The sequence below is a fragment of the Python bivittatus genome, unplaced genomic scaffold (genome assembly GCF_059951505.1).
Source record: "Python bivittatus isolate LINGU-HERP-01145 unplaced genomic scaffold, Pbiv_v1 ctg000630_np1212, whole genome shotgun sequence".
Classification (NCBI taxonomy): domain Eukaryota; kingdom Metazoa; phylum Chordata; class Lepidosauria; order Squamata; family Pythonidae; genus Python; species Python bivittatus.
The window spans coordinates 162,200-180,762 of NW_028277091.1; the positions used below are offsets into that span (position 1 = coordinate 162,200).

General features: G+C 46.6%; 1 protein-coding gene across 1 annotated transcript; it reads right to left on the minus strand.

Annotated features, from left to right (window-relative positions):
* Window positions 1-2,698: 2,698 nt before the first annotated feature.
* Window positions 2,699-6,034, minus strand: LOC148214530 (ceramide synthase 4-like). The gene is made up of 4 exons (XM_088151042.1): window positions 5,911-6,034; window positions 5,197-5,303; window positions 4,335-4,491; window positions 2,699-3,421 (listed from the first exon to the last, which is right to left on the minus strand). Exons 1-4 carry the CDS (start codon window positions 5,992-5,994, stop codon window positions 3,173-3,175), a joined length of 597 nt encoding a protein of 198 aa, XP_088007168.1. The 5' UTR covers window positions 5,995-6,034; the 3' UTR covers window positions 2,699-3,172.
* Between the last annotated feature and the right edge of the window lie 12,529 nt (window positions 6,035-18,563).

Genomic DNA, 18,563 nt, shown 5'->3' on the forward strand with positions numbered 1-18,563 from the left:
CTGCGGGACCGGGTGAGTCTGTTTCTCTGTTGAGGTTTTGCGGAAATAAAATTCCCAAAATCGTGTCCAGGTGTTTTCCGTACAGTATATTCCGGGCAGCAAAGCCGCTTTTGCACGAAACGCGCGCTTGAGAAGCTGGCTGAGACCATCTTGTTTCCCGGGTACGCATCAGAGTCTTCCTTTGCAGTTATCCTTCAAATACATATTTCAGCGTCGGATATCTGTCCTCAGTAAAGCCTCAGGTCCTTTAAAATGTGTGGACTTCAACTCCCAGAATTTTTTCAGGACAAAACCCTCTATTTCTTAACAAATGAAAAACAGGAGAAGAGGGACACGGTTTTCAGGTTTGGCGAGTGTCTTGAATATCTGGCGGATAATTTTGATTTCGCGGACCGCTGGGAAGGCTCTGGGGCCCCGGGGCCCTCGGACCACACTAAGGGACGCTGCACCTCACCGACCAGCTCACTGGCTTTGATTACGGCGGCTTCCTCGGCTCCCCTCCCGCCGGCAAAGTGGCAGGCGCTTCCGCTGGCCAGCTGAGGGGGGCGGGGGGATTCACCGGGGCTGTCGTGGGGGGGCAAATGGCGGAAGCCTGTCTTAGAGGGGGGAAGGGGGGAGGTGCATGACGCTCCCTGCCAGCTCCCCACAAGCAAAGTCGATGGTCAACTCGCGCTCGCCAGGCCCCACAAGGCCCCGTGGCCACGCCGAGGGCACCGGGCAGGCCACCGGCCAGACCTAGCGGGATGGGCAGGGACCGCCGGGGAGAGGCGCTCCCGCCAGCGACCTGGCTGCCCGCAGTCGGCCTTGAGGCGACAACCAGCACCCTTCCACGCCTGAAAGTGGCCGAGGTGCATAAGTGTTTCGCCACAAAATGGGTCTGAGCTTGGTGCCGAAGCCAAAAGACATCCAAACACGAGGGGCAGAATAAAGGGTTGCTTTTATTAAGGTACCAGAACAAAAGGACTCCAGCCTGTAAGGCAGCAGGAGCCCTGAATACAATTTGGTCACAATCTTTATACTTCCCAAATTCCCTCCCTAGCTCTTCATTGGTCAGGTACTATGGGGTTCACAACCTATCAGGTACGCCAAATACAACTTCCGTTTGTCCCATCTTAAGTTTACATCTCCCACTACTCTCCTCTGAAGACCCTTGCCCTTATTTACAGTTATCCATATTTGGGGCTTTTGTCTACGTGTCACTTTAAAGGCTGTTGTGTCCCTGCAGGCTGCGGTTAAACGGTTAAACGGACATCACCCTGTCGTAACTATCTACATTCTTCTTTCCCCGTGGCTCAAGCTGCTCTAAGCCTATATCTAAATTTCACACATCCTGTTTTCCAGGTCGTGGGCCCTCTTGCAAGCGTTCCAGCATGTTATCTCCCCCCGCTCCCCTATCAGCTTCCCCAACAGCGGGTGGTCAGGCTCATTTCTCTTCAACCTGGTGTTGGTATGGCCTTAGCTCCACATAGGAACCGGGGGGAGGGAGATTAACCCCCTTCTTCTGACCCTTCGTTCCCCATTTGGACCTAGGGGAGTTTTACTCCCCGTAGGTCCACCTACCTCAAATATTATCAGTTCCTTTTCTACCCCCATCCCCTTTATCGACTTAGCCACCAATTGCTTCACCAGGGGAATCACGCAAGGGAGGAACACCAGGCCCGCTATTCCACACAACAGCAGGAAGAGCATTTGTTTCACCCATGCTGTTCCTGGGAGCCACGAGAACCACTGATCTGAGCCAGTCACCCTTTGTCTTATTTGGGATGCCTTTTCTTGAAGCTCTCTGGCTGCTTCCCGAACCAAGCCTGATTTATTCATATAGAAGCAACACTCCTCTCCCAAGAACAGGCATAGCCCCCCTTTTCAGCTGTCAGTAGGTCTAGCCCCCTCCTGTTCTGCAGCACCACCGCTGCGAAAGAGTCCAACTGGTCCTGGATCTCCACCAGGCTATCAGCTATTTTCTCCAGGCTCTCTTGAAACTCCTGTGACAGCTCCTGGAACTTAAGTGTGGAGTGGGGTATTCCCCCTACTCCGGTTCCCACCCCAGCTCCAATTCCGAGTGCCACCAGCAAAGGAATTAGTGCGGGCACCCTCTTTTGTACATGTCCCAGGAGAGGAACAGGTAGTGGTTCTCCTTCTGGGATGACCCCTCTCCGGGGCACGAGATGGACCAATGTGCAGGTTCCTGTCCAGTTGGATGGTAAGCATAGGTAAGCATTTCCCCCACACAGAAAGAAGACCCCTCCTTTTTCCAGGCAGACCCCCATGTCCATGGAGAAGGCATGTTTCACACCCTGTTCACCAGACCAGACACTTAACGTCCCATCCAGGAACATTCCGGTCAAGGGCTGGAGCGGTGGTCTCCCTTGCTCCGGCACTATCTCCACAACCGTAGGGATCTCTATGTAGCCAAGGAGTAACTTGAGCTTTCGTTTCCTCTAGGGTGTGGGGCGCCACCTTCTCCCCTTGCCTTCTTTTCCTGCTGCCCACATCCCCCAAACACAAAGGGCTTTGGACCTTCTCCTACGATCCAAGATGCCAACGCCCCACGCAGACCTTCTCCCTGCCTTTGTTTCCCTGCCCAACACGTGGCCCTGGCTCTCGGGAGACTCCACCATCACTCAGGTGACCATTATCTCCGTCTTGGGCTGGGCTACCTACATCTTCCTTGCTCTCCCCACCCGCAAGGTTTCTGAGCCAGGAATCTACAGCGTCTTGCCAGCTTTTGAGCCACCCAAGAGGGCCGCTCCAATGATCTTGCCGATCATCTGGACAGGCTTTGCTCCTTCTTGCTGCTGCTCTTGGGGCCTTCAGAAGATCAGGCAAGAGTGACTGAAGCAGCACACAGCTTCGGCCAGGGGGCTCGAGTGATGCCCTTCCAGGCCTAGGAGGAGCTCAGGCAAGCAGAGGGAATGTCAGCCTTCCCAGGTAGACCAGACAGGAACCACGACCAGATCAGCTAATTCTACTTTATTGTAAGGCTACATTAACAGAATTTTGCAAGTCTAGAAATACAGTTCTCCTGCTGTCTCATTTACAGCCTGATAAGTGAGGGAGGTTCCTTTCTTTCTCAGCCTCTTATGTAGCTGTGGGCTATGCCCCCTCTTATCCGATCATTCAGTAGGCAGCATCTCTCCACCACCCCCCGTCCCAAGGTCATTCCCACATAGCATTACAGGGAAGGGCAGGAAGGAGCAGTGATCAGGGGCTTGGCTGGCTTGGCTATCTGGCTTTGGTGTGGCCGCTGGAGGGGGAGCCCCCTGTTCAGTTCCAAGTGCGCTCTCTTGGTGATGAAGGGCAGGTGGGGGTTGGACTGGGGATTGATAGCGCTGTTTTTCTTCTCTGCCTTCTGGTCTGCCTCTTCCTGGTCCTCGTCCTCATCCTCGCTACCCTCTGAGTCACTCCGCACATCCTTTTCCAGCTGCAAGAGACAGATAGAGCCATGGTCTCCCTTCGATCTTGTTTGGCTAGGATTGGTTCTCTTCACACCACATGCCAAGCCAGGTCAGTTATGAACTTCATTGCTGTATTCCCACAGTGTGCGGAGCTGAATTAATGTCACTTGTGGTCAGCTTTATTTCTTATTGTGTTTTGATGGCAAAATTGGGTTAGTTCACAATTCCATGTCTTGTGAAGACAAGAAGAAATTATTTGATTCAGCAATGCAGGTCAAGCAGGTTGTGGAAAACGTTTGGCAGAATGTTGCCTCCTTTCCAACACCACTCGCATGTGGGTGGGTGCTGCCACGTGTGGCCTCCTCAGACATCTCGCAGGGACAGTGATAGGGGTATCCAGCCTCCTGTGGCTTCCTCAGGGCCCAAACGGGGGTGGGAGGGGTGGGGGAGCTGACCTGGGACTTCCCAAGCTCATGGGGCAGCCAAACAGATGCCTGTCCTGGCCGGGAGGGCCATCCGTGCTGAAAGGTGCCATCCTTGGACAGCCCCAGGTACACTGAACACCAGCCTTGCACAAGCATCACCAGCCTTGCACAAGCATCAGGACGGATGATCGACAGCACAGGAACCCCCCACTGAATTTCCCTCTCCCATCCCCCCTCTTAACTGACTGCATGATCAGCATCTGGGCAGCGGGCATTTTGCAGAGCAGAGCAGAGCAAATCTCTGCCCCGCAGAGCTTACAATCTACAGTTCAGACTGGGAGAAATGAGAGGTCACAAGGAGGAGAGGCACGTGAGGCCGGGCAGAGCGAGGATCTGCAGAACCAAAGAATCGGGCATCCAGCGCGACAGCGGAGAGGAACTGAAAGTGCAGCAGGGTAAAAGGAAAGCAATTTCTGGTCTCCCCCCTCCCCAAGTGCCCAATTTCTGCCCTTACCTTGCCATGGATCAGGAAGCCATAAACCATGCCAATGATCAGGCAGGACCAGAAGAGATCAAGGAGCTGCACGACTATCAGAAGGGCATTGAAGAAGTAGTAGCCGAAAAAAGGCTGGAAGAGCTCCGTGAAATAGTAACACGTGTTGTAGAGAATCCTTGGGGGGATTGCAAAAAGGAGGAGGAAAAGGGTTACGCTTGTAATGCTGCTCAGCACTTTTTAAGGCTGGGATAATCAATCGGGTCAGGAATTCTGGCAGGGCGGTATGTATTAGGGCTTCAAAAATGAGAACTGATGATCTGAATGGCTTCAACCAAAATTGATGTTGAAATAATTTAATGGAGGAGAATAGATGCTCTGCCTTTAGTGACCACAATCAGGACCAGCAACTGGGTTGTTAAGCAAAGAAGTCGCTAAGTGAAACCGCCCCTATGCTTAAGATCTGACTTCAGCTTTTCTTTGCATTAATGAACTTTGCAGGTCACAAAGTTACTTTTTCATCACTGTCGTAACTGTGAATGGTCACTAAATGAGCAGTCACTAAAAGAGGACCTCCAGTGCCATTGTTTTGCTATTAAAACTGTTTTATCCTTCAGCCCCCCATCCCTCCCTCAACCACCAACCTTTTATTTCCCGAAAATTATCATTGCTACTCCTGCAACCTGAGGAGTTTTCCTGGCCTTGATGTCACCTCCCACTTCTGGTGGTTTGATGGGCTACATGAAGGTTAAAGCTGCTACTTGTAGATAGCAATGACAAGCTGAGGTGACCCGAGGTGTGTGGGGGTGTCAAAAAAGTCAAGATGGCGCTGCAACTGTACCATCAAAGCCCTGCCCTTTTTGCATGCACTCCCAAAACGTACTTGTAAGGAAAAATCACCAGGCGAGTGAACAGGAATGCTACGGAGAACGTGACAAAGAGTGTGTTGCAAGTCTTCTGCCACTTCAGGTAGTTAAACATCTTCGCGAACTTGGGAAAAAGAGAAAGAAAGAAGCAGAAATTGTTGAGCGGCTGAGGTTCCTATTGTGAAAGGACTTGACTTTCAGGATTCAGGGGTCAATTTTCTCTATGTTTAGACTGCAGCGCCCATCTTCTCTCTCCCACGAAGGATGCTGGGAATTGTAGTTTGGGGAATATGTAAATGCCCAAGAGAAACATGGCCATAGGTTAGCTTACAAGCCTGTCTTAGTCTCCAGCAGCTCAAACCTGTTCCAAACCTCCGGTGCTGAATGGAGAACAAGTGCAAAGTCATTGTTTCAGACTGAAAACTGGGCATCTGAAATATGAAACAATTCCAGCTTGAATCGCTTTGCATGCCGTTCCTATCTCTGAATTGCTTAGGCGTATTATTTCTCTTCCTTCAAACAAGCCCTTAAAATGGGACTACCGCACCCATAATTTAGCCAGTCCCAACACTTCCGACGGCCTGCAAGAAGGAGAAGGCTGGTGTAAATTCCTTTCTTGATTTATTTCCTTTTTCCAAAGAACATGAAAGAGTTTTTTTCAAAAAGAGAAGGGGAAGAATCTGTTCTTCCTTCTTGGGGTAGAGGAGGAGTGTTCCTGAGCATTAACGTACGTGCAGGAAAACATCTTGAGGTTCGTGTATAATCATGACAACCAAACCGATACGGATGTAATTGGCGCAGTATGAGAAGCTCATCAGGAGGAGGGCGGCCCCATGGTGGACAATGTCCTTACAAAAGTCCTGCAACAAGAGAGAGGATTCAACTGATGGATTTTGTAGCTGCTCATGGGGGCCAGACACCCCCGTTATGGGGAAGGGGTTTAGAGAGGAATGTTTTGCATCTGCAGATACACCCAACTAGTGCCCTCGTTTTTCACTTTTTCTCTTCATTTGATTGATTCTGCAGTTTTAAAATTAGCCGCCCAGAGTCTCCTTGGCAAGATGGGCAGCCACTTAAATCGACTGAAAGGCACAAATGCTGGTTGTGGGCCAAAAGGAGGAACCGTGTTCCCTCCTGGATCCGAATGGGGCTTCCTGACCAGCCGGACCGATCTCTTCCGCCAGAGACCACTCACCGTCCGTTTCACTTGAAAAGGCAGCATGATGACCAAGGAGCAGTAGAAGGAGAACTCCGTGAGGTAGTAGCCACAGATGCTGGGCTGGAGAGGCTGCAACGCACAAGGGGACGGGTGGAAGGAAGAGAAACGGCGTCATGCAATCCCAGCTCTCAGCTTCCCAAGCTAAGATAAAGCAGGCCTGGCTGGGGAATTCTTTGGAGTTGGAGTCCACACATCTTAAAGGTCCCAGGTGTGAGAAACACTGTCCTTGAGAGGCCCTACAAGCAGGGTCTTCCCTTGACATTTCATTTCTCTCTCCCTTTTACTTTTCAGCCCCCTCCCCCTGCTTTTTGTGCAATGCTCTAGAGAGGAAAGGGGGCAATGGGGATGAGGATGGAGGTCCGAGGCAGTGACATGAGGTTGGGAAGAGGTCATAATAACGCAACCAGCCAGACCTTCCACACGTGTACATTGTAGATGCACAACGATGAGTTCTGAATTGGTCAAACTGTGAGGTCAGAGCAGACCTGCAGGGTTTCTCCTTTCTAGCTGCACGCAAAAGTTGAGCCAACCCTGGTCAAATCACAGCTTGTGCTAGAGGTTAGGAGGAATGCCGCAACTGGGCCAGATGTCGGGCAGCGGAGTGGGCTGCCACGTGAAGGAACGGGTTCTGCTTTGTTGGGAGGAAAGGCTGGAGGGTCGTCTGTCCGAGTTGCTCTACTACTGTACAGTGTTTTTCCAACCTGGCAACTTTAAGATGCTGGCTGGGGAATTCTGGGAGTTGGAGTCCACACATCTTAATGTTGCCAAACTGGAAAAGCATTGGCTCGTGCACTGAGCAGGGGCTGGACTAGACAAACTCCAAGTCTTTCCAGCTCTGTGATTCTGTAATTTCGCCCAGTAGTTTGTAGCACCTCTTTGAGCAGAAACCACAGGGTCCAAACATTTCCTGTAGGATTTTCCTAAGACCTCTTCTAATCTTGCTTTTGGAATTGTTTGCAGCTACTCTGCCCCTTCCCACGTCTCAAATTATAATTGTTTTTTGTGCTTTCAAGAACCATGAGCTCTTCTAAGCAGTTGTCTGAGTGTTTGAAAATGAGGGTAATTCACTCTTACAAAGCTGGGAAGGCAGGGAGGGAGGGAGGGAGGGAGATGATAGATGAGAGAGAGATGAGAGAGACTTAGAAAACTAAACCCCCCAGTGAGCCATTTCAGCCATGAGAAACATTGTTCAGAAATGGAAGTTACACAGACTTGATCAAATCATGGCAACACCTGGAACAGCAAGAAAGCCTTTGCTAAAACTGGCTCCAAACTGGTCAGATTGGGAAATAGAGCCCATGGACAATCTGTTCAAAAGTTAGCTGACGCTGGAGTGGCTATCTGCTGGTCCACAGCAGAGCATCGCTCATACAACTGCGCAGAAGGAAAGACATCTCCAACTAAAGATCTTTAGAACTGTCCCAGAGCCAGTGAATGAATTGAAGCTGAAAAGAGACCGTTCACCAAGACAATGGTCCGAAACGTTTTTTTCCACTGTCTTCTGCAGAACTCTATGGTCCTGTGAAAACTTGATGGGGTTCTATGAGAGTCTAAAGGACAGAAAAACTGTTCATTTCAGCACAGTCAATTTTCTATCACTATAGTTTTGAGCATAATGGCAGAAAGTGAAGAAGAACTAAAGAGCCTCTTGATGAGGGTGAAAGAGGAGAGTGCAAAAGCTGGCTTGAAACTCAACATTAAAAAAACTAAGATCATGGCATCTGGACCCATCAATTCCTGGCAAATAGAAGGGGTAGAAATGGAAGCAGTAACAGACTTCATTTATTTGGGCTCCAAGATCACCGCAGATGGAGACTGCAGCCATGAAATTAAAAGACGCTTGCTCCTTGGGAGGAAAGCTATGGCAAGCCTAGATAGCATATTAAAAAGCAGAGACGTCACCTTGCCGACAAAGATCCGCATAGTCAAAGCTATGGTTTTTCCAGTAGTAATGTATGGCTGTGAGAGCTGGACCATAAAAAAGGCTGAGCGCCGAAGAATTGATGCCTTTGAACTGTGGTGCTGGAGAAGACTCTTAAGAGTCCCCTGGACTGCTAGGAGGTCAAACCAGTCAATCTTAAAGGAAATCAACCCTGATTGCTCATTGGAAGGATCGATAATGAAGCTCAAGCTCAGATATTTTGGCCACCTAATGCGAAGAGAGATCTCTTTGGAGAAGACCCTGATGCTGGGAAAGATTGAAGGCAAAAGGAGAAGAGGACGGCAGAGGATGAGATGGTTAGATAGCATCACTGAAGCAATGAGCATGAAACTGAGCAAACTCAGGGAGGCAGTGAAGGACAGGAAGGCCTGGCGCAATATGGTTCATGGGGTCACGAAGAGTCGGACACGACTTAACGACTAAACAACAACAAGTTTTGAGCAGGACATTGGGGAAGGGTTTTGAATGGCCTTCTTGGTCCCTAAACCTAAATATCACTGAACATATGGGGGGAGACCTTAAATATGCAGTGCATGGAAGGAGAATCTTTCTCAGCTAGGAGAGTTCTGAAAGGAAGAGTAGGAAAATTCCAACCCAGGAATAGAAAGACTCTTTGGTGGCTAGAAAAAAACATTTGGAAGCTCTTATTTCTGCTAATGGTGATGTTACAAAGTCCTGGTGCGAAGAGCATCCAAAATTCCGCATCTACCACATTCACCCTTTTCTTACTTTGAATCTGTACACAACTGCACCGAAATAGTAAGGAGGCATCCACATTTGCAGAAAGGTGTGGTGTTCAACTTTCTACCATGTAGCCCCTGTGTCAGCTGTTGTTCACTTAGGGATTCACTGACATCTATAAACTTTTGCAAATTACTCTAGGTTCATTTGGGGTGGCCGGTATACACTATTTTTCATCTCTCTCCCTCCTGAGCACACCATCCTATGATTTTGCCTAGGATAATATGTTGGTAGAACTTGTTCTCATGTAATATTCCATTTATTTGTTTGTTTGTGTGTTTGTTTACTCAATTTATTAGCCTCCCATCTCCCTTTATCCAAGTGACTCTAGGCGGCATACAACAAGGTTGTATAACTATTTAATCCCTTAGGTGGGTTGCTTTTTAGCTGTAAGAGATGGAAAGGATTGAATTTTTAAGGCTTGAATAAATGCTATGCATGGAAAGGCAGGATACATTGCAGTTTCATGCCATTTTTGCAAAGGGGGATGCTAGTTGATTAACAATTTCCATCGAAATGTTCCTTCAAATTCTCCCTCTCTCCTTACCTGCTGCGGGTACCCAACCCAACATTGGCGGATATCCCAGAACCAGGGTTTCTGCAAGAAGACACAATTCATTAGGGATCACACCATACCATCCCACCAACACTTCCCTGGAGCTGCCTTTTAAGGGGATGATGGGAGAGAAAGGAGACCACTGCATGAAAAAGCAACTCTGGTCACTAAGAAGTTTGAAAGAGGTTGGAAAATGAACACTTTCTTTCCTACACTCCCAACGTTTTCTAATAAAAAAGGGAAGCATTAAATATTGGGGGCTGGGAGGCAGAGAAGAGTCAGCCACATTACACGTGTTGAAGTGTCTTTTTTGACGACAGCCAACAAAGGTGGGGAAAGCGTTGGAACTCACCTCGTAAAGGACGGCCAACCCCGTGCAGAAGGAAATAACATAGAAGGTGCCTCTCCAGCTGGAAAACAATCAGAAAATACATCAGGGCACATTGGACAGCAATCCAGGAGATCCAGGGATTGCAGAGCTAGAAGGGATCGCAAAGGTCATCTAGTCCAGCTGAGTGGGTGCAAGACATCCCCTGCTCCAACGGCCCTCATTCCACCTCTGAAGCGGTGAAGAAGTTTTCCAATGCTTAGCTTTTCTTGTACTTGAGCCCCTTGGCACAGATTCTGTTCTCTAGAATGATGCAAAATACCTTTTCTCTTCCCTGAATCTGATTGTTACGTAAATACTGAAAATGAAGATTTCGTAACTGCTGTTTTCTCAGATACTTTCCTATTTCCCCTCTTTAGCCCACAGACCTGGGATTTCCTCCCAGCCAAGGATTAACCTCGCTCAACCCTATTTATCTGCCAGACAAAAACCTAATTGTTCACTGCCCTCCAAAATATCTTAAGTAAACCAAAAGACCCAGTAGCAGAGGAAGAAAAAACAGGAGTCATCTACAACATACACTGTAGGGACTGAAACCAACACTATGTAGGGCCGACAGGCAGAAGGCTGGCAGAGCGCGTCCACGAACACCAACTGGCAGTCAGAAGACACGATGAAAACTCCCTCATGTCACCACACACGGACAGACTCAACCATCGTTTCAGCTGGGAAACCACCAGCATCTTAGACCAAGCCAAATCCAAAAATGTGAGGGAATTCCTGGAGGCTTGGCATTCAGACAAGTCAGCCATCAACAGGCACGTAGAGATAAGCAGCATCTACACACTTCAAAAGAGGCAATAGAAAAGAAAAGAAAAGACCAAAACATCTCCTCACCAGCAATCATCACCCAGATATGCAGAGATTAACACCAAGATTATCACCAGACACACAATCCAGCAGCAAGCAATACCCTAATCAAGGAACTACCAGAGGGAAAAAATAAAAGGAAAGAGCGCACACGCACACGCACACCAAAGCAAGGAAAACAAGGCTCCTGAGCATCAGCTACTTGTCAAAAAAATTGGTGAACTATAATCAGGAATACAACGGCTGCGACAGAATAAAGTAGTATTTGAATAATAGTGATTAAGATCACACTTAAGGGAGTATAATGTGAACATAGCAGGAGCTCAGTCCCTTAACATATTATTCTGTATTCTGTATTCTGTATTCTGAATTAAATCTAGACCATACAGAAGCATATTGCTCTGTCTTTCCCTTTTACAATATAAAGACATTTCAAAAACTGATAAGGAATATATTTCCTGAATTCATTCTTTAATATCGGGAGTGAGATTAACCCTAGCAAGACTGAGTGGCTTTGGGTTCTGGGTCCCCCTGGTTCCGGCCATTCTCCGTCTCTTGTTCTGGACGGGGCTGCACTGCCCCAAACAGGACCAGTGAGCAATTTGGGGGTCCTCCCGGACTTGTGGCTCCTGTTCAAGGAACTGGTAGCAGCCAAGAGTGGGGGGGGGCTTGACCGAGTTTCACATTGTGCCCCAATTGTGCCCTTTCTGGACTAGGAGGTGATTAGGATCAATAAGGAATGTCAGGAATGATGATGACGATGATTTTCAATTTCCCTTGCTTCTCATTGTCAAATTCAGTTTGTGAAAAATGGATGCGAAAAGCGAGGTATAAAAAAGGGACCGTCCACTGTTTCAAGAGACATCGGGCTTTTGGGTGGGGAGGGAAGGAAAGCTCCCTCCAAACAGTTTCCGTTGGCCAAGAGCTTGCCTTTCGAAGAACAAACGGAGGGCGACCAGCAGGACAGCGATGGGGAGGCCGAGCAGGAGGTGTCGGGGTTGGGGATAGTGGACGTCCTCCGTCTCCTGCATGTCCTCCCAGGTGAACCCTGGAGGTAGCCAGTACTCCTGTCTCCAAAGCCACCATGTCAGCTGCGCCATCTCCCTGGGGAGGAGAGAAAAAGGCAGGGGGTGAGATGGGGCACTGCAGGAGTGTTTCCGGAAGGAGGGTCCTCTCTCAGCCCTTCCAGCCATGGCTCAGGGGAGCAGCGCTCCTCCATCTTCCTTACCTCCCAGCAGCCCCTGGAGGTAGGCCAGGTCAGGGAACAGACCATGCAAGGACTACTGGACTCTTCTGTGACCAAGTGTCACAACATAATCTTGAAAGCCTGCCAGAGTTTCCCTCGGCCCCCTCTTCTACCAAAGAGAATCACGGCAGAATTATCTTGTTTCTTAACCTTTATTGATTTTCAATAAACAATGAAACATAAGAAAACAGAAAAAACAAAGAGAGAAAAGTTTAGAAAAAAGAAGTTAAACGTGCAGAAAAGGAAAAGAAAAAGAGAGAAAGAATAGGTGAGTTCCCACTTTCTCTGTTGCAGATACAAATATTGAATACATACCGCTTTTACTCTAAGAATAGAACCAATATAAAGTACTTCTCTAATCCGAATAATTATCAAATTCCCAAATCAACATGGCATTACGGCATAATCCCAGGCAAAAAGGAAGAACAAAAGCGATTTCCAAATAGAAACAAGGCTACTCCCCCTTTTTTAAATCTCAATATACTATGTCACCTTCTCCGCCACTGCCATTATTGTCCAATCATAAATATCTGCATGTTTTGACATCTGGGTGCGTAGCAAAAGCTCAGTAGTGTTACCATCTACCATCCTCCCTTCCCAAAGGCAATAGGAAGCACTTCCATCTCACTTGTACTTCCCACCCACACTAACATCCGCTTACACAGTCCTAGCAACTTCCTCACTCAGTCCGAATCAACAAGAAACCCCTCTAACCACTCTCAGGAGTCGCAGTCTATATTCCTCTTTCCTGCTATTAAAGAACAGTAATCCTGACCGCATCGTCAGACAATCCTGGTCCCAGGAAGTTACCATTAATCTGTCAGAAGCCACAGCCTATGTTTTAACCATGATCAAACAGGTTTACTTTGTACACTTTCTGTTTACTTTTAAGGAAGTGGTCATACTTTCATCCTAGCACGTACTACCCCACAGATTGAGTCTTTATTTTTTTCTGCTTAGCTGATTCTTTCAGGAGCAACTTCAGTACGCTCTCTTTATCTTTCAGTAATTTAAGACCTTCCTTTTGGAGATCCAAAATAATGTCACCATTAGACTCATCCAAGTTCTCTTCGCTTTGAAAGAGTTAACTCTTTGAACCTAGCAAACAGCGCCCACAAGTTGAATCTTTACTATTGAAGGGCATTATTTTGATACACAATTTTATATTCTATATATATACAATTTTATATATGTTATATATATATATGCTTCACATAATGTATAACCATACCTGTAGCAGTGCACTCTATTTTATTTCTAAAGGGTTAACTTGCTTTTGTTTTGTAAAGAGCACTGGTTTCTGCCCCCCCCCCCTTATCTCTTTGCTGAATGCCCGATTGTCTTCGAATAAGCAATTAGCTGAGTACAAGTTGTTTGTTGTACCAAGCTTGCAACAGTTGTGGGGCCCTACATTCTAGAGAAAGATAAGAAAAATCTTGTATGCCATTCCCTTGGTAACCAGAAGAAAAAGTTACATTTAAGTTTACCTTCCTAAGAACCACCTTTCACTTGTTCAGACCGTCCCAAAAATCCCTTGTATGGGTATGAGGGGATGTACTATCTGATTACAGATTTAAATGTCTATAAAGCCTCTGATGTTTGTTTTGTGAGGGGTGGTTCCATCAACATCTCTTGTTAATGTGTTGATTGGGGTCACCCAGCTGTGTCTTGATCAATATACATCTGTTATCTTAAAGAAGCCTCGTCTCAAGTCTCTTTATTTGGCTTTATTGAAACTTGGGAAATAAAAGTGCCATACATTTTTGGCGAGCCAGCCAGGAGTCCCGAAGGCGGGGATTCCTTGGGGAGGCTGCTTTAAGCCCCCCTCACTGCCTTCACAATAGCAGATGGAGGAAATCGACAGAGACCATCTATCAATGTCAAGCGTGCGCCTGGGAAGTTTTCCAGTGACTTTGTGCTGGTCGTTGTCGGCAGACTCCGCTCCTGCTGGGCCTGAACGCACCAAAAAAAAAAAAATTGAGACTTCTCCCATCCGTTGTATAAAGGCAGATTTGGGCAGGGTGAGTATGCTTTTATTAGGTGGGGAGTGGTGCCTTGTGAGTGCATGAATGAGACGTGGGAAACTTCCACTAGGGATCTCTGCCCACGAAGTGAGTGCAGTATGTGTGATTGTTGGAATATATTGTCCTAGAGGAGGATTCCAAGGTAGGAGGGTGCACCATTACATGGAAAAGGATTTCACATTAGGGAGGGTACTCTGGCCAGACCCCGAGCTGATTGAAGGAAAAATCAGCCCAAGAAATTCCTAGAAATCCCAAGCTGAGGCCCTGCGTCGAGGGAAAGACGAACAGGGAGGAAGCAGCCCGAGAAATTTTCCGGTGCAGCTCTTTCTCAAAGAATCCCAAGTTGAAGGAAAAACCCGAGAAATCCTCTAGGCAGCACGCACCATAACTCACGTCAATAGAAGGCTTAAAAAGAAAAAAAGAAAAAAAAAAGAGGAAAAAGGAAAAAGGAAAAAGAAAAGAAAAGAAAAAGAAGAAAATCCACTAGGTGGCACTATGGGGAACAGCAACAGCCGCCTGAGTGAAACAGCAAGGAAGGAAACCGTGGCAGAAAGCTTTAAGCCGGTAAAAAAGCCCTAAGCCACTGGAGTGTGTTATCAAGCACTGGGACATTTTAAAACCCAGAGTTGCAATGAAATTGAGTTTTAAAAAGAATAAACTAAAAACTTTTTGTGAACTCGTTTGGCCACATTATTATATTGGCCCAAATGTAGGATTTTGGCCACCAGAAGGTACTGTTGATGGAGAGTTCATAAATATTTTTGCCAGCTTTTTGGCTTCAAGTGGCAGAATTGAGGAAGAGATATATGCTAAATTTTTCTTTAACCTCTTCCTTCGCCCAGACATTCAAGTTCTATGTGGGCTGAAAACCAACCCTGTAAAACTTTTTTCCCTGCAGCCGAGAGCTGAGCAGGACACAGAAACAAAGCTAAAGCACAAAACGGAGGAGGAGGAGGAGGAATTTCCCCCCCCTTATTGTACTCCAACGGCCCCTCCTCCGCCTCCTGCATCAGCTCCTCAGGCATCTCCATCGCCAGCCCCCACGGGCTCTGCTGTTGCATCAACCCCCGCAGCTGGGACTGCCCCCCCCCCCACTGCCTTTAACCTCTGCAGCTGCTTTTCAGTCAGCTTCTCAAGAATTTTTAGTGGCAGCTTCGCAATTGCCAGCGGCTGTGAGTAACCCTTCACATACCAGGACAGGACTTGTTTACAACACGGACTCTCCTGATATTTTTGTTGCTCCACTACGGGGGCAGGACCCTAATCTCCTTGCCCCTCTTAGACAAGTACCAATGGGCAACCAATTGGCTTTTATTCACACTCCTTTCACCACCAGTGATTTATTTAACTGGAGAGAAGGATTGCCTCCTTATCGTGAGTCTCCCTAGCAATATGTGGATCTTGTTCAACGCATCATTTGTACTCACAAACCTACCATCCCAGATCTTTTTACTTTGATGTCAGCCTTTTTATCACCAGAAGAGAAGCATCAAGTACTTAAAGCAGCCACTGAAGCATACACAGCTGCAAGAAATGTGGATGTGCAGATTGGCCACCCGTTTGGAGCTTGGCCAGCTGCTGAACATGTTCTGGTACCAAGTTATGAGGCTAATCCCAATACTCCAGATGGGGCACTAGTTTTGGAAAGGGTTAGAACTGCTTTCCTTCAGGGACAGCGACTGGGTGTGCCAAAGACAGTGAATTTTCATCGTGTCCACCAAATTGTTCAGGAACCTAAAGAATCCCCTATGGAATTCCTGACACGCCTTAAAGATGGCTATCGCCGCTTCACTGATCTTGACCCAGAAGCCCCTGCCAATGAAGTTATGATTAAAGCTGCTTTCGTTGGCCAGAGTGCTCCAGATATTAGGAAAAAACTCCAGAAGTTACCTGCCCCCTCCACCCAAAATTTTGAAACCCTTATCCAGATGGCTTTCACTGTTTATTCTCAGAGAGAGTTAGAGGATGAAAAGAAAAAAGACAAGAAGATGCGTAAGCAAGCATCTCTTCTTGCACTGGCCATTCACCCCCAAAGCAAAGGGAGGCAAGGCTCTTTTTCCAGGCCAGATTCTTTCCTTCCCTCTCAGAGATGCTTACAGAAAGATCAATGTGCAAAATGTGGACAAATTGGCCACTGGAAAAATGAATGTTCGTGGAATGTCAAGCCTGATGCCCAACCTTCAAGGGCTTACAGAGGCCAAAGAGGACCAACACTGTGAGGCCAAGAACCGTTCTTTAAAGACTCAGCTTGCCAAGCTTTGTCAAGAGACTCAGTTACCATGGCCTAAAGTGTTGCCCTTTGCTCTAACACGTATCAGAGCTATGCCCAGAGGGCCACTGATGTTGTCCCCTTTTGAAATGCTTTATGGGAGACCATTTGTATCACATGAAGTGCTAACTGTATGGACAGGTGAAAAGAACATTTCTCAATATCTACAGAAACTGGCGCAGGTTTTATGTTCTATTTCACTACAGGTCCGAGACGCCTTGCCAGTTGCTCCTGACGTACCGCCCATCGCCCAGCCAGGCCAGTGGGTCAGAGTTAAGGAACTGTTCCCATCCTGCACAGATCCAAAGTGGTCCGAGCCGAAGCAAGTTCTTCTGAGCACCCCAACAGCTGTGAAAGTTGAAAGCATTAAGGCCTGGATACATGGCTCCAGAATCAAGCAGGTGGAGGAACCCTCAGAGACGTGGCAAGTTTCCTCGGTTGATGGACTTAAACTAAAATTGCAGCACTCTCCAGCTTCACCAGCAGATCTTTTCAAGGACTAATTAGGTCCACCAGTAGAGACCTAATTCAGGAACAGAAGATTTGAAACCATAGACTTTCCCAGCCACACAAACCCCTACATGTGCTGGCTTGGTCACAACCCAAGTTGTGAAACTGACATTGTTTTCATTGTGTTGATTGTTTGTTTTGGAATACTTTTCACTTGTTGTTGGTTTCCCCACACCTTTTGGGGAAGGGATAAAGATGGGTCTGATTACTGTTTTTTGGAGGGCAAATGTCTTAATGCTTTGGATGCACAGGGACAGATCAAAGAGTGTGTGTCTGACAAATCTGCTCATAAGCCTATTGGTAATAGAAGTGTTTATCTTGATTGACAATACTGATACTTATATTGAAAGGTTTGGACTTCGAAGACCACCACCACCACCGGCACCTACTTATAAGGTAATATGCAGAAAGGATACAGAGGAGTTTGTGTCCCGTTTACAGTCTAATAAAACTTACATTTATGACACTGTGGCTTTGTCCCAAAATCTGCTGCAGGAAGGTAACCCTGGAATAGCAAAGGATTGTTGGATATAACAATCCCAGGGGTTCACCAAGTCCTTCCTGTCCCAGCAGAATGGTGGTACAAAATCAAGACTAAGTTAGTTTTCACAGGAGAAAGATCCCAAGAGGGACAATGGGAAGACTCCTCATATTTTGTGGACTCTTCCCTGCCAGGTGTAGTAGTAAATAAATCAATGGAAGCCCCTGTAAAACCACAAAAAGGGGTTCAACCATTGGTTGGAATGTATGTGACTGAGACTTACACTGTGAAGTTCAGTGACAGTGCCCAGGAAAAAGATTCTGAATCCACTTCGAGACCAAGTGAGCGAGCTGGTGCGGGCAACAGGATGTGTGATGAGCAATGGCTGTGGACTGCTAACTGCCATAGAGTGTGTATATGTGTGTGAAAAAAGGAAAGGAAAGGAAAGGAAAGGAAAGGAAAGGAAAGGAAAGGAAAGGAAAGGAAAGGAAAGGAAAGGAAAGGAAAGGAAAGGAAAGGAAAGGAAAGGAAAGGAAAGGAAAGGAAAGGATGTTGTTTCCACAGTTGATGGTTTAACTGTAATTGTAGCCCCCAGAAATCAAGCCCAAACATTTGCCAAACTTATGATCCTTCGCTTCCTTCCGAAAACGTATAAGTGAAACCACATACATAAGAAGCATCTTATGTTCAAAAGCAAAGGGAGGAAATGAAGGGCATTATTTTGATACACAATCTTATGTTCTATATATACACAATTTTATTTTTTATATATATATATATATATATATATAAAAAATATAAATTTTTTTATAAATTTTTTTATAAAATTTATATATATATATATATATATATATATATATATATATATATATATAAAAAAAATATAAAATTGTGTATATATAGAATATAAGATTGTGTATATATATATATATACTTCACATAATGTATAACCATACCTGTAACAGTGCACTCTATTTTATTTCTAAAGGGTTAACTTGCTTTTGTTTTGTAAAGAGCACTGGTTTCTTCCTCCCCCCCCCCCTTATCTCTTTGCTGAATGCCCGATTGTCTTCGAATAAGCAATTAGCTGAGTACAAGCTGTTGGTTGTACCAAGTTTGCAACAGTTGTGGGGCCCTACATTCTAGAGAGAGATAAGAAAAATCTTGTATGCCATTCCCTTGGTAACCAGAAGAAAAA